The following is a 14374-nucleotide window of genomic DNA, read 5'->3' as shown; positions in this document are numbered from 1 at the left end:
AGAAAAATTTCATTTGTCGCAGTGACTAGAAAAATTGAGTAAAACAGGTATCGTTAGAAAAAAAAACTGTTCGAATATTGTTGGAATTACGAAAAACGAGGTACGCCTAATCGTTTTGCGCTATCGTCGATCCTTTTTTGGTTATTGCAACGCAGAATCGGTTTCAAACTTTCCTGTATAACAGGTAGAAAACTAATTTCCATTTTCTACCTAGAACTACATTTTTCGATCGTGGTAAAAAAAAAAAAAAAATGAAAATAGTCAAGGACCGAGCGTTAAGCCGGAACTAAAAATTTCCCTCAGTGTATATAATTGACCGTTTCTGAATTTGTTTTTAATCTGACAAACGTGCATTTTCGACCTTATTAACTGTATAATAATAAGAACACCAATAACAACAAGAATGATAATAATATTCACACCCTCATCTGTCTCAGAGTGAATTGGTTTATTACAATCGATTAGTAAGTGGAACTTGACAGGATCGAACTAATTCTCAAATTACATTCACGGTATGTATGATGTGCTTTGAAATCAACGGAGGTTACATTTCCTAAATTTGGCGGTGTTGAAATTGTGAGTGATAAAAAAAAATTCAAAAAATTCCCCCGCAATCCTTTTGCTGCTTCGAATATATACAGATATATATATATATATTTTTTTTCCCCGCGAACAAAGTACTCGTTATTCAAACACCGCAAGATTATTTCGGCGCTCTGTAACTTCGCAGTTTCAAACGTCACGTTCCTCTTTCGACAATCATTCAATGTCGAAGTTGATGAATAGTTGAAGAGTAGAGAAGAAAAAGTAGAAAAAAAAAGAAAAAAAAAATGAAAATAAATAACGAAAGACGGAGACAAATTGCAGGCGAGAGGGGGAGGAGTAATAAAACAAATTACTTACCGTTCAGCTGGTTCAAGTCCGAACGTTCGGTCCGGATCGGTAATCTGTATATCAGAGGTTCGCCACCTGAGAAATCAGCCACCGTTGCAGCGTAAAGTTGCCCACCTGAAACACGAGTGAAAAAACACGGGGTTGATTAAACCCTTATGAATCCGACGCGCACATTTTTTTTCTTCTTTTTTCTTCACCGACTAACTTTATACCTTTCCAAGCATACGCGAATGTGCCCGTCTGTGTTACGAATGTAATTAAATAGCTGTGCTTTTCTCTCTCTCTCTCTATCTTGCGAAAAGCTCGGACGGTTTTAATCCCATTTAACAACGTAATGTATTATAGGTACCTATATATATATATACATTATATACATAACGTAATTACATCGTGATATGAGTGCACCTTTATGAAGGTAGTATATACATATATATACATATACATATATATATATATATGTGTTTGTTTGGAGATGAGAGTGAAATGCGGCTGCTGGAAGTGTGCAGTAAAGAAGTGGAGGGAAAAAGTTGATAGTTAATTCGAGAGAGAGAAGGAAAAAACAAAAAAAAAAAAAAAACTTGAAAAAATTAATCAGAAAATCGATGGATCGGCGTTTTAGGTTTGACGGAGTAAAAGGATCGTGAAAATTGAAGGTAATATGTGTATTCTCTCTTTGTAAATTCGATCATCTTCCATCTTTCGCTTCTACACGTAATACTTATATCACCGTTTTTTACGATCTCCTTCTTTTTACCAACGACGACGACGACGACGAAGTTTTGCAGAGTTTCGGAAGAAATTCGTACACGATCAGGGAGAAAACGTGTATATAATGTCAAAAAGTATGATATAATACACGGTGTCATGATACATATGCGTATGTGTACACAAATCATAGATATATATATATATGGGGCATTCCACGCCGACTCGGTAAAAGGTTGTTCGTGACATTTTTTGGTTTCAACGAGGGATTTTTCTCACGTCAGTACGAACCCCGAAAACCATCCGAAGAAATTGTCAAATTCTTTACCACCGTTCGTCTTTGTTCTATGAATTTTTTAAAACCATCTGAAAAGCATCTGCATTAATTTTTGCGAATCAAGTAAAAGAAGAAAGTAAATTCTACGACATAGTCGATATGAACCAGTAGTGAAACGGCGAATTTGGATGATAGAAATTGAAACGGTAAGACTTCGAGCGATTCCGACGTTCGTTGAGAACGCGTCAAGCTCCCTTCAATGTCCGCCGAACGCTAGAACCGACGAAGAAATCCTGCGAATTTTCGTCCAATTATTTGATTTTCATGTCGCGTCTCAGTTGGTAAGTACCCTATCTGCACCCTAACTTACCGACGTGCAATTACCATAAGAGAGCTCACACGCTCGTACCATAGGTTCAGGATCTATATCGATCGACGTTGAATCATCGTCGGAAACCCGCGGAAATACAAAACTGAATTGAACACCAAAGAACGCGGAATTAAGTCAAACTTCAGACCATCGAGAACGGATCGTTCTAAATCACCGAACGCTTGTATTCAGACCCTAGAAATTTGAGCGTAACTAAATAAACGAACAACGTTATTGTGAAACCAAATCTGAAAAATCGATTACAAGAACATCTTATTGTTTATAAATTTTGTATTTAAATTAAACTCTTGTGTGCGAATAATTATTTCAATCACGCCTAGTGATACGACCAAGCTGAATGAGAAAAATCTACACGAGTAGATCATCGATGTTCTCGAATCTGTACGTAATAATTAGGTTTGCGAATCCAGGTGAACCCGAAAATCACGCAGTGAATCAAAAATTTCCCGCGACTTTCCTCCCAGAACGTAATGGCTGGTTTTTTTTTTCTCTTTTCATTCATTCGTTCCTCCAGTTATAAGACACGCTTATGATTTTTTTTTTTTCAAATTTTCCACCAAACAATTTTCAAGTCGTCCGAAAAAACGATGAAAAAAAAAAATATATATATATATGTAGTAAACAACGTTCTTCCACTCCAAGTTTTGCCTGAAATTGTTTTTCACTCGGACTCTGTTAATCATGTAACTTGGTCGGTAAAGATTAATTTGGATATGTTTTTTAGATGGATTTAAAAAATTCATAATACAACAAGCAAGACGAGTGAATTGTGAAATTAGAAAATGTTTCTGAAAGTCTTTCAAGGATCGTAATAACCGGGCAGGATAAAATCCCTGGTGAAGTTGGAAAAAATATTATCCTCGCAAGGATTTAACGAGTCGTTGAGGAATGCCCTATACACGTATAAAATTGTAGTAAATTGTGTGCGCGCGTAAGGAAGGAGTCCCGAAGATCCTTGCGGAAAGGAGCTTGTTGGTATGAGAAGGAAGAGCCCCAGTTTCTTGCTTTCCGTTTTTTCTTCTTCTTCTTCTTCTTCTTCTTTTTCTTCGTCGTCGTCGTTTGTCGTAAATCTGCCGTTTCTATCCTTTAGTTGAGGATTCGTGGCGCGCGCGTTTCTGCCTCGCGATAAACTATCATTCAACCGCTCGAGACTTCCGTAATTCTGCGGGAACGTTGCAGGCGGAAGAAAAAAGAAAGTAAAGCGGAGAAGGAAAAAAAAAAAAAACGACAAAAAAAAAATAAGAAAAGAAAGAAATAACGGAAGGAAGACGGGAAAAAGAAACAAGAAGAAACAAAAAATAAATAAAAATCAGAGGCAAAGAGAAAGAAGATACGGTTTTGTATCATACCGGCAGCAGCGTGTAAGAAAAATTTATACACGGCTGCTTTTATATATTATATTTTATACGTATATACTATATATATATATATATATGTATTACATGCTTGGCAGGTTTAACCTCATTTCACTTAATTACGAGGAATCGTTGTCCTCGATCTTTTTCACGTGTTTTTTACTCCCCTTATTACAGGCATCGTAAAAATTCATAAATTATGGATCAAGTCTATTCTATATTAATTCATAAACGGATTCGAATCGTCCGGGGTTTTTTTTTTTCTTTCTTTCTTTTTTTTTTTTTTCCATCACAGAATAACCATCTAGCACAGTTTCTCACCTACTGCGTGTAATTTTCATTGTTCCTTTTTACTCGCGAACCGTATAATTGTACCGTATATGCGTACAATTTCGCTGTAATTTTCTCGTTCAAAAAAATATAATTATATACGTATCGTACGGTTTGTCGTTAATTGGATTGCCTCTTCTCATCTATTCGACAGTTTCGACTGGTGGAATCAGTAACTTGTTTTCCTTTGGCATTTTTTATTTGTTTATTTTTTTTTCCTTTTTTTTTTTTTTTTTTGAATTATCAAAATATCGTTGAACAGGGAAAGAAATTTATGAAAATATACCCGCGCTGTTACGTTACATTAAAACCCAGTCACAACGTCGAGTTGCATTATTATCGTGTAACAACAAAATCGCGTCAAATCATTTTTTCCCAACCAACCTTTTATATATACGTATACATATACGGAGATTGGGATGTTTTGGAAAAAAATTGTTTGCGATTTTCCACCACGACATCCTTTGAAAAGTTTGTTTAGGTGAAGAAAAAAAATGGTTCTGTCAAAATATGAGCGTCCAACGTTATGTGAAAGATCTCGTTCAGTCGATTTTTCATTTGTTATATACATTTTTTCAAATTCACAAATTATCGTGAATAATAAGTAATATGAATTTACGTCGCTGAGAAAATTCAGAATTGTAATATTAAATTTCCAGCCGATGTTTGAGAAGCGTATCCGACGATCTTCTCATCATTATATTCAATCTCATGAAATAGTTACGATTCAATACGAACTTTTTGCATTTACGACAATAAGAATCTCGTTTAATATATCGTTGTGTTATGGATCGTGATCTTTTGCATTGAACATAAAGAACAGGAAAGAAATAAGAATTAAAGTGGTAGAACGTGTTTCTTCACAAATACAAATTGAAGTTCCAAAAAAAAAAAAAAGAAAAACTGAGAAAAAAGTGGAAAAATCAAACGACCGCAATCCTTCTTTCGACCTGGACAAACTTTTTAGGCGATGCCACGGTGGAAAATTGCAAATTATTTTCCTTCCGAAACACACTGAGAAAAATTTCATTTCTCACGGTAACTGGAAAAATTCAGTAAAACGGGTATCGTTAGAAAAAAAACTGTTTGAATATTGTTGGAATTACGAAAAAGCCAGTTACGCGTAAACATTTTGGGCTATCGTCGATCCTTTTTTTTGGTTATTGCAACGCGAAATCAGTTTCTGAGGTTTACTCTAATTTTTTAGTCAAACAAAATATCCGAGCATTAAATTTTCGCAACGGTTACCAAGAAAATACAGCAACAGTGATCGTGACGAGAAAGAACAGCAACGGATACCAGACTTTCCGGTACAACAGCTAGAAAACTAATTTCCATTTTCTACCTAGAACTATATTTTTCGATCGTGGTAAAGTGTAAAAATAATTAAGTACCGGGCGGTAACCGGAACTAAAAATTTCTCTCAGTGAACCCTAATATACATACGTATGTATACAACTTACGGTCTTTTGTACGACGGTTGTTAATTCACACCTTTTTAAGCCTCTCTCTCTCTCTCTCTCTCTCTCTCTCTCTCTCTCTCTCTCTCACAGTCATCCGTCAAAAAATGAATTCTCGAAGCGTTTACAACACGATAATAACAATAATAGTAGCAATAATAATAATAATAACAACAAAAACAAGAACGACGACGATACGAAAAGCCAAATGGAAAAGTTATAACGCACGTTGCATGCGCGAGGTGTACACGCGTACTTATACGTGTATATACATATACACACACATATATATATATATATATACACATATATACGTATATGTTAAAATCGCGTGCCGAAACGGCCGAGCGATATTAATTCGGCCGGTTAGTAAAGGAATATAAAACACACCCGCATGATAGATACGGTTAGAAATATCGTTTACCGGCAAATACGGCCGTGCTGTTGTGCTCCGGGTCGTAGGGGCAGAGTCCTCGGCCCTCGACGGTGTCTTTTTCGGGCACGTGAACGCCGTTCTGGAACAAAGGTATAAAACAGAGAAAGGTTATCAGCGAAATTTGTCCAATTTACTCGGTCCCAGCCACGTTAGCTCAACCTCCACCCCTTATTGTTCCCTGCAACCCTCGCTGATCCCTCTCCTTTCCTTTTCGTACACGCGAGACGAATATCGTTCATTTATTTATTTATTTATTTATTTATTCATTTATTTATTCGTCCGGTAATTCATACCATCCCTTCTCGGCTTAATTTCACCGCCTATTTACATATGCAATCATCGTAAAGGATAAATCGGTCGGGATCATCGTCTGAATCACGTGTCTCGAATAAAGAAAGAAAAAAAAAAAAACTGTTCGTTTACTTAACGTGTAAGGCAGAAATTGTTCCGACCGAATTCGAACGGAGCAAAGTAGATATATCAATAATTGAAGGTAAAGACATTCCTTTGATTAAAACGCTCTATCTAATCACGCGTAAACTCTGGTGTATAATTGTCATCGTGTTCTGATGTTTTTCAGTTTTTTCTTCTGCGTCATAAAGATTGCATGATTTTTCAAGCTGACGTAAAAAGCGAAAGTGGAACGCTTAAAAGTTACATCGAAATCGAATCGCAATCCTCGCACAAAATCTCGTAGCTGTTTCGCGTGGCGGGAAATTCGAATCTCGATCAGCTATATAATACATGATTGTATGTATATACATATACATATATATATAAGAAGGTGAAGGTTTTTTCGGAGAAACGATTTCGGCTCTATTATATGTATAGCGGTGACTCGAAGGGTTCGGATATATCGATTTAAATGTAAAGCGTGTGAATTGTGGTTCGGTGATTTTTCCCCAACGTGTTCGAATTTTTTTCTTTCCTTTTTCTTCCTTCGTGCTTGCGATGTCTTATTTTTCGTTCCGCCTCGGCGGGCATTCCGCGTACACACCCGTGTATAGGTTAATTCGTTATATAAATATTTGCGTTCACGTTTTCATCGCTGAATTGCGGCACGCGTTCGTTCGCCTTCCATAGCGGTGTTGTCCGTTATCTTGGCTTAGAAGTTTCACAAACTAATTACGTTTAATTATAAAAGTTGGGCAGAGTAGCGGCTCGGCGGCGCTTCTTCCCCCGCCTTCGTCGCCTCGGTGCAACGGGAGAAAAGCGGAGCCAAGCGGGGGATGTGGAACTTTAAAAGTTTCAACATCAACGCGCGCGCTGCGCAAGAGCGTTGCGACGAAACGGTTGAGATACGCGATAAATTCAACCGGTAGCGGCAAACAATCGCCGTCGCTCGGCTAGGTAGGGACCTGTACGTACAACCGAGATAAGAACATTTCTACAACTCGCTCGCCGCTTTTCCTCGTCGAGCTGCGGCGGAATCTCCTCCAGCCATCCCACGGCACGCGGAAAATCCACCCCGCAACGCCTTTTCGCAACTTTGATCATTTTTCAATCTCGCTTCCTCGCCTCGACCGCGGTGCATGTCGGGTACGAGTTTTCTTGTTGTCTGTTAGATTTTTACTTGTACGGAAATTTTTCTCTTCCGACTTTCGAGTAGTTTTCTTAGATTTTACAAATTATGGTAACGATTCGTTTCGTCGCTGCTCTGACCTGGTGAAATATTTATTGTAATATAAATATACGACGATATTTTTGAATAAAAATTAACAATAACCGACCCAACATAAAATCTAATATAACATAACCTAACTTACGCGTGTAAGAGTTTAGGCCGACTTCCGACTTGGCTTACAAATATCGTTATATCTTGGAAACTGTTGATCTTGTTGTAACGAAATATAGCTCGAAACGTGGTAGCAGCTACCCACAGAAAAAAAAAATATAATCAAAATCGGTTCAGTGGTTCTGGACTTATAACCGAACATACGTCAGAAAGACTTTGAGAGACTTTTTATATATGGGGCATTCCGCGCCAATGCGACCAGCGTTGGAACCGCACCATTTCTGATTTTTGGCTAAAAAAAATTTCATACAATTGTCCCAACTCCGAAACGGAACTCTGAATTTTTTTAGATTTTTAATTTACGGCCAAAGATTTGTTTTTTTTGTTTTTTTTTAGAATCGCAAATAAAACAAATTTAGTAAAAAAAAAAAGAAACGGAAAAGGATAAAAATCGGATTAATGTTTCGGAGTTGGGATGATTAGTTGAAGACGTGTTCGAACGTCTTGTTTTCGAAGAACTTTCCTTCAGCGACTATTTTACTAAATAACAGCATCGCCGCGTTAGATATTCCGATAGATTAGTTATTTGACAACACCAAAAGTGCATTCGAAAAACATCGTTACTCGGGATTATATAATGTATTCCATATCACTAGTTTGAAAAAAAGAAACGGACTAAACAATAAAACTGAACATATCAGAGTCCACCCGAAAAAATACTGATCAAAATTTTAATTCCGTGAAATAAATATTCCGATTACTTGATTAACCGACAAAAAATACCGTCTACTTATAAACGAAAACAAATGGAGTATCCAATCGAATACGGTCTACAAAAATTTTCCTCTCGTTTCGCAGTAGCAGATCAATTTTTTATTTCTTCTTTACTTGAAAATTGAAACATGAAATCCAACCGATCCCTCACACTCGCTGTTTATAAATTCAGATAATTATATTGTTATTGTTAAAAAACCTTGTACCTCATTCTCATCACAAGCACCACGACGCAGCCTCGCGTATACATAATTCCTTCACGTTTCTCGGGTAGTTCTCACTTCGTAAATATACGCATACAGGGTAGGTTTAAGGTGGCTACCCTTGTAACTACATATACATATACACATATATATATATATATATATATATCCGTGACGTGACGTAGTGCAAGGTTTAACACGAGGACGGAAAGCGTGGTGGGAATATTTATACCTTTAACAGGCTGGTCGACGCGTGAGGGTGTTTTTGCATTTTTGTGTCGTTTTTATTTTTTCTTTTTTTTTTTGATTCTTTTTTATCTCCCGAAATTCCTCCCTTCTCTCAACCCCGGCAGGTTTAAAATTCGCCGGTAAGAAACGCGTCGCGGCTGAGGTGCACACGCGTGGAGAGAGAGAGGAGGTGAGATAGCTTGCGGGGGAGGGGAGGGGGGGTTGGCGAGGGGTGGAAAACGTAGGTAGAAACGTGCAAGCCGACGGTGAGTTACGGCGGGCACGAATCTTATCGGTCCCAGCGGCTCCCTAAATCATCCGAGACGCGGGAGCTCCGGCAGACTAATGGACCCTGAGGGGTGGTTCACCCCGCGTCGCGAAGCCTCCCCCGCCGCCCCTTTTTCGCCCCGCGGGTTCAGACCGCAGATTATTTTTCGCTCGCCGTTCTTTATCGGGATGAAGAGAGGTCCGCCCCCCTCCCCCCACGGTGACGCGATCATCCCTTTAAGCCGAGTCACTCGCATCCCGGATCATCCGGCTACGACACCCCCGCGGGAATCGAATTTTCTTAGGGCATCTACCGTATATCGGCACGTTTCAGCCTCACCGCTGGTCATTCTTACCTCTTTTTATATCCCCCGCCACCTTCTTCTTCTTCTTCTTCCTCTTTTCCCCGGGATGATATTTTTATGACGCTTGTTTAGGTCTTTATTATAGACAGTTGGTTTTCCCGATTTTTTTTTTCCTTTTCTTTCTTCACCCCAATGAACACGTTTTCTTTCTCGTAGGAAAAACTGTATTACAAACGATGGAACGATACTTCGATTTTTATACATCAGGTATCTACCCGGTATTATCGACTGAATAAAAATTTCATCCGTTACACGACAATTAGGGAATGTTGAAAGTATTCTGTATTTAAACATTTCAAAATAGCTTCATGCTAAACGATGAATCCAACTTTCGGTCCTGCTGCATGCGAAAGCTTTTTCGGCTTTACGAGACTTTGTTCTTTTTTTTTTAGTTTTTTCTTTTTTTACCGCATCAATATCGAAAATATTTGCGGCTAGTTGAGGCAATTTCGTTACATTACGTTTTTTATACAATATTTGGCAATTTGACGAGAATTTTTTCCTAGTCTTTCAACTGAAAATTGCTACGATTTTCACTCGAAGGAAAAGAAAATAAAAGTAACTTCTTGTAAAATCGTCAAAGCAGCCGACCTCGTGTGGTTGAAGAAAGCTTCGCTTTCTGGTTCGTGTACCGTGAGCTTTTTTTTTTCTCATTCATTTTTCAGACCACGTCTATGAAACCTTTAAAATGTGTCTTTTTCCTCTCGACAGAGCAGCGACACGATAGAGAACTCTGAATACACTGTTAGTCCAATGCACTCTCACGAAAGTAGTACAGCATATACCGAGCACGTTTTCTTTGAAGGAATTTTTATGAAAATACGAGTGTTAAAAATGTGATAACGTTAAGGTTAAAAATTAATTAATTAATTTCAGTTCATGTCGACAAGATACTTCGATAGTGAGATTCGCTTCCTTCATGGCGACAAAAAAGAGGGAGGAAGGAAATTTGAGCTAAACTTTATTGCATTCAACAATTTTCCGAAATTCGTTTCCTCGAATTCACAAATTACAAGGTAACCAAAAATTTAAAAAAAAAAGTTTCATAACATTTCCCACAGTTCGGGTAAATTATTAAAACTTGAATCGTTCAGCTTATCAACTCTATACTAGGTTTGAATGCAATTCGAATAGAAGAACAATATAATGTATAAAAAATTCGGCTTATTTCCTCGACGAAAAAAAGTAAACTCGTTACCTCAAAAAATCATCTCTAATTACCACGATAAAAAACTGACATTCCCAGATTTTTCCATGACCGGATGAAAAATTCCCTGACATTTCCAGGTTTTCCAGACGTGTGGCAACCCTGATACAGACCTACACGGCACGCTTTCTCAGACGACGTGTGAAATGGCCGAGGATTGCGATGGCAGGAGTAAACCTAACCTACAAAACTCGGTACCCTCGGTGACCTGGGCGAGCAATCTATACAAACTCATCTCTGCTGCGGGGTGGCAGCAGCAGCCAGACGTCGGACAGACGAAACGAACTCAAGCTGGTTCAGATCTTAGATACCTGCCAACGAACCCAAGCGGCGTTTGGAGTGGCGCCAACAGAATCGTGGCACAATCTCCCTGCCCACATCTATAACCTAATGCCTCTGTCCCCGGTGTGCATTTGCCGCGCGAATTCAAAGGGTGTCCAATATTTGGAAGACGTGACGCGTTCAGCTGTTTCAGCGAATCTGCAAGCGTCCCCCCTTTTTTACTAGACTTCGGTTTCATCCGGGGTGGAAAAGTTTGCAAAGCGGTCGGAAAATGTGTTTGCGTTTCGGTGTTTTCTCAAAGTTTCTGCAGGCTTGCTCGATACTTCCCTCTAAATTCGCCGCGCGGGGTTGAATCTCGGGGTCAGCGGAATCGCGTTAGAAAATTCTCCAAGTTTCGTACCACGACGCAAGAACAGGTGCCGGGATATGACGTCGGGCGAAAGAAAGAACTCTTGAGAAACTATTCTTCATCGTTTTTCCACAAAAGTTATTGGTAATGTACACAAACGTTGGAATCTTCGGAATCGAGGGCAAGAAATTCGCCGTACTTCGATACATGGACCGAGTTTTCTTCGTGGCCTCGACAGACTTCCGACGAATGCCGTTGCAGCTGCAGAAGTAGTCGGAAACTAAACACCGGAACTCGCGGATTGTTTATTTCTCAAAGAAGTATTAACTAACTCCGCCGCCTCTTTAGCCGGTAAATGTTTCCTAGCTTCTTCTCCGAACTCGGTTATAAGTTTCGGTAAGTCGCACAATTCTCGCGTTTGTATACTTCGAACTCAAACCGAGTGGTGTCGAGAGAAGAAAAAAACACCGCGTCCTTTCATCTACCAAAACGTGACTTTTCTTACATTTAACGTTCAAGCTGACGTTGAGCCGAATCCAACGAGCCCTCGTTCGTCAATTTCGGACCAGTCGTTTCTGAGATATCGTAGAATAAAATGACAACGTCCGGCGAGTCGAGCGAGCGACGCGCGAATGGCGCGCTAATCGCGCGGTGAATCCGCTAATGGCGAACTTCGAAGTGGAATATCTCCGGAACGGCTTGTCGGAGATCGATCAACGAGGGCTCGTTGGATTCGTCTCGACGTCGGCAACGCCGTAGGCATCGACCGAAGGAGTTGCTAAAAAAAATTGTTCGACTTTTTTCAAGCAATACCGTCTCGAAATTCGACTCACCTGAAAACCGAAGTGCATGCACTGAGGGTTGTAGGCGTTGGTACCGCAGGCGATGAACTTGTCCGGACTGTACCTGCCGAATACCCGTACATAATTTTGACACTCGTCTTCGCTGCGCCCCTTCAGACAGCAGAGCTCTCGATGCGTGTCACTGCTGGGCCACTGCACTCTCTGCAACAGAAAGATAAATGTGTGATTAAGAAAATTGGGTTTGACGGAAAATGAAACTCGCAATTCAAAGATAGTGCGTTTTGAGCTTTATCGCACTCGTCTTATCCTTCGACAAAAATCAGCCCGCTTCCGATTCCTACACCCTTTGACGATACTTTTCGACGAATGGATCGAGGCCTGAGGTGTTGAAAAATCACACTCGTCGAGGAAAGAGAGAGAGAGAGAGATGAACGTTCGTTCTTTGGGACAATCTGGGGTCAAATCGCCCGTAGTTTCGGGGTCGTGGATGATTGGGTGTACATTTTCCTCGGATATCTTTCACCACCCAGTATACATTCGGGATATTAGGTATACGTGCCGACAGAGGTAGGAAAGCGACTTTTTGTCGTGATTTGAATAACCGTACGGTCTCGCTGCGGGGATATAGAGGTACCTACTCGCCGGCTTGTTGCCGGGCGATGCTGCCACAGAGAGCTTTCACGAGAAAGAGAGAGGGAGGGAGAGAGAGAGAGAGAGAGGAAAGTTTTACCGCGAGCAAAATCGTCGTGAATATTCATCCCGTGATTCGGTTGCGCGGTTTTGAGCTTCCGGTGCCGTTTCTCCTCCTCGACGGTACAGCCAGGTGGGTTTAGGTTTGCTCGATGTATATGCCTGGAGGTAATCCGTCTATAAATCGATTTATCACCGTCGTTTATCTGGCATAACGGGATTGAATAATATCGGCGATATCACCGAGGGTCTTACCGATATCCTTCTTCCAAGGCGTTTTAGCTGCTTTTCATTTTTATCTTCGAATATGGAGAAAAAGAAATTCTGGTTTTTGGTAAAATACGTCTGATCCTGTAATTCGATCGGTTTGAACACGAAACTTTAGTTAGGTGTGATAACTTTCGATCGATTAAACTAATCAATGAATTACTTTTTCACGTTGATATCGTAGATATCCATCCGATGGAATGAACACGAAATACATTCTTCGATATTGGACAATCGACTCTATCGAATCACTGGATCAAAAAATCTGTCCTTCATATTTCCAGTTTAAAGCAGTTTCAACAGATCACTTGTTTCAATTTACTTCGAATTGAATCTCGACAAAATTTATCACGCAACTTTTCTCGACGTCGTCGGTTTAATACATCTTCTTAAATTCTCGCAGACTCTTCCAAGACCGAGATTAAAAACTGTGTTGAACTGGCTTAAAACTTATGTAGACCAATCGAGTTAAACGTTGCGAAAAGCTCTTGTGCCGTAAACTTTGTTTCTACTGATCTGAAAATTGCCACCCTCTCGACTTGGCAAAAATTATATCGCGCGATCAACTCCCGGAAACTTTACTGGGGTTTGAAATAAAAAAAAAAAAAAAAAAAAAGTTTAAAAAGCAAAGCGACGATTCGTTAACAGTTACGTTAAATTTTACCGTCGGTCGATTTGATTTACACATAAAATTTTCAATTCAGCACAATCAGATTCGTTCAATGTAGGCACGCTATATTTCTCTCGTTGTTAATTACAATTATTATAAAAAAATGTTGAGTGCATGCGTACGACATATTTGTGTGTGTGTGTATATATATATATATACGCATGAAACTTTCCGATTCTGTCACGATAAAATAAAAGTAATAAAATATATCAAAAGCGCGAGAGTCGAGGAAAAAAAAAAAATTTCAATTATACTCTCATTTGTTTATATTTATTCGGATCGGTTCCCCTCCGTTATTATCGTCATTATTATTATTATTTTCGTTTGTGAAATACTTTCGGGCGAGTTTAAATAACACAATGTTATATTCCTCTATCGCGTTACCAACCTAATTTTCAAAATCAAAGCTACGCGTTGTTCGAACCTTCGATGAGTGTGTACAAAGAAAAAAAAAAAAAAAAAATTCACCTCCCGTTACGGATCGATTAAACATAAAACAAGTTGTGTCAAAAGCCTCGCGAGTCGTCGACTTTGTTGTCTCAATTTCTTCATACAAGTTCGTAATAAAGCCGCACCGCGAAACGTTATGCGATAAATTATCGCCGATAGTATCGCTCGCGTATTCCGGTCTGCTAGGGTCAAAGGGTTAATTTGGGGGTTGATTCGCTGTTCCGTTTCGTCCGTAT

The 14374-nt window shown here is 39.4% G+C and overlaps 1 protein-coding gene across 4 annotated transcripts in view; it reads right to left on the bottom strand.

The window, feature by feature from the left end:
• LOC124183967 (semaphorin-1A-like) overlaps window positions 1-14374 on the bottom strand; it is a 220037-nt gene that overhangs the window by 20724 nt on the left and 184939 nt on the right. For all 4 annotated transcript variants that reach the window (XM_046573198.1, XM_046573197.1, XM_046573196.1 and 1 more), the window contains 3 exons: window positions 12092-12262; window positions 5837-5927; window positions 904-1008 (listed from right to left, as the gene is read on the bottom strand). In XM_046573198.1, the coding sequence (XP_046429154.1) occupies window positions 904-1008; window positions 5837-5927; window positions 12092-12262 (367 nt within the window). The remainder of the gene's footprint in view (window positions 1-903; window positions 1009-5836; window positions 5928-12091; window positions 12263-14374) is intronic.

Source organism: Neodiprion fabricii, chromosome 5 (assembly GCF_021155785.1).
Source record: "Neodiprion fabricii isolate iyNeoFabr1 chromosome 5, iyNeoFabr1.1, whole genome shotgun sequence".
Classification (NCBI taxonomy): Eukaryota; Metazoa; Arthropoda; class Insecta; order Hymenoptera; family Diprionidae; genus Neodiprion; species Neodiprion fabricii.
Note: the sequence above shows the minus strand (reverse complement) of the source record. Positions and strands in the feature narration are given on the sequence as shown.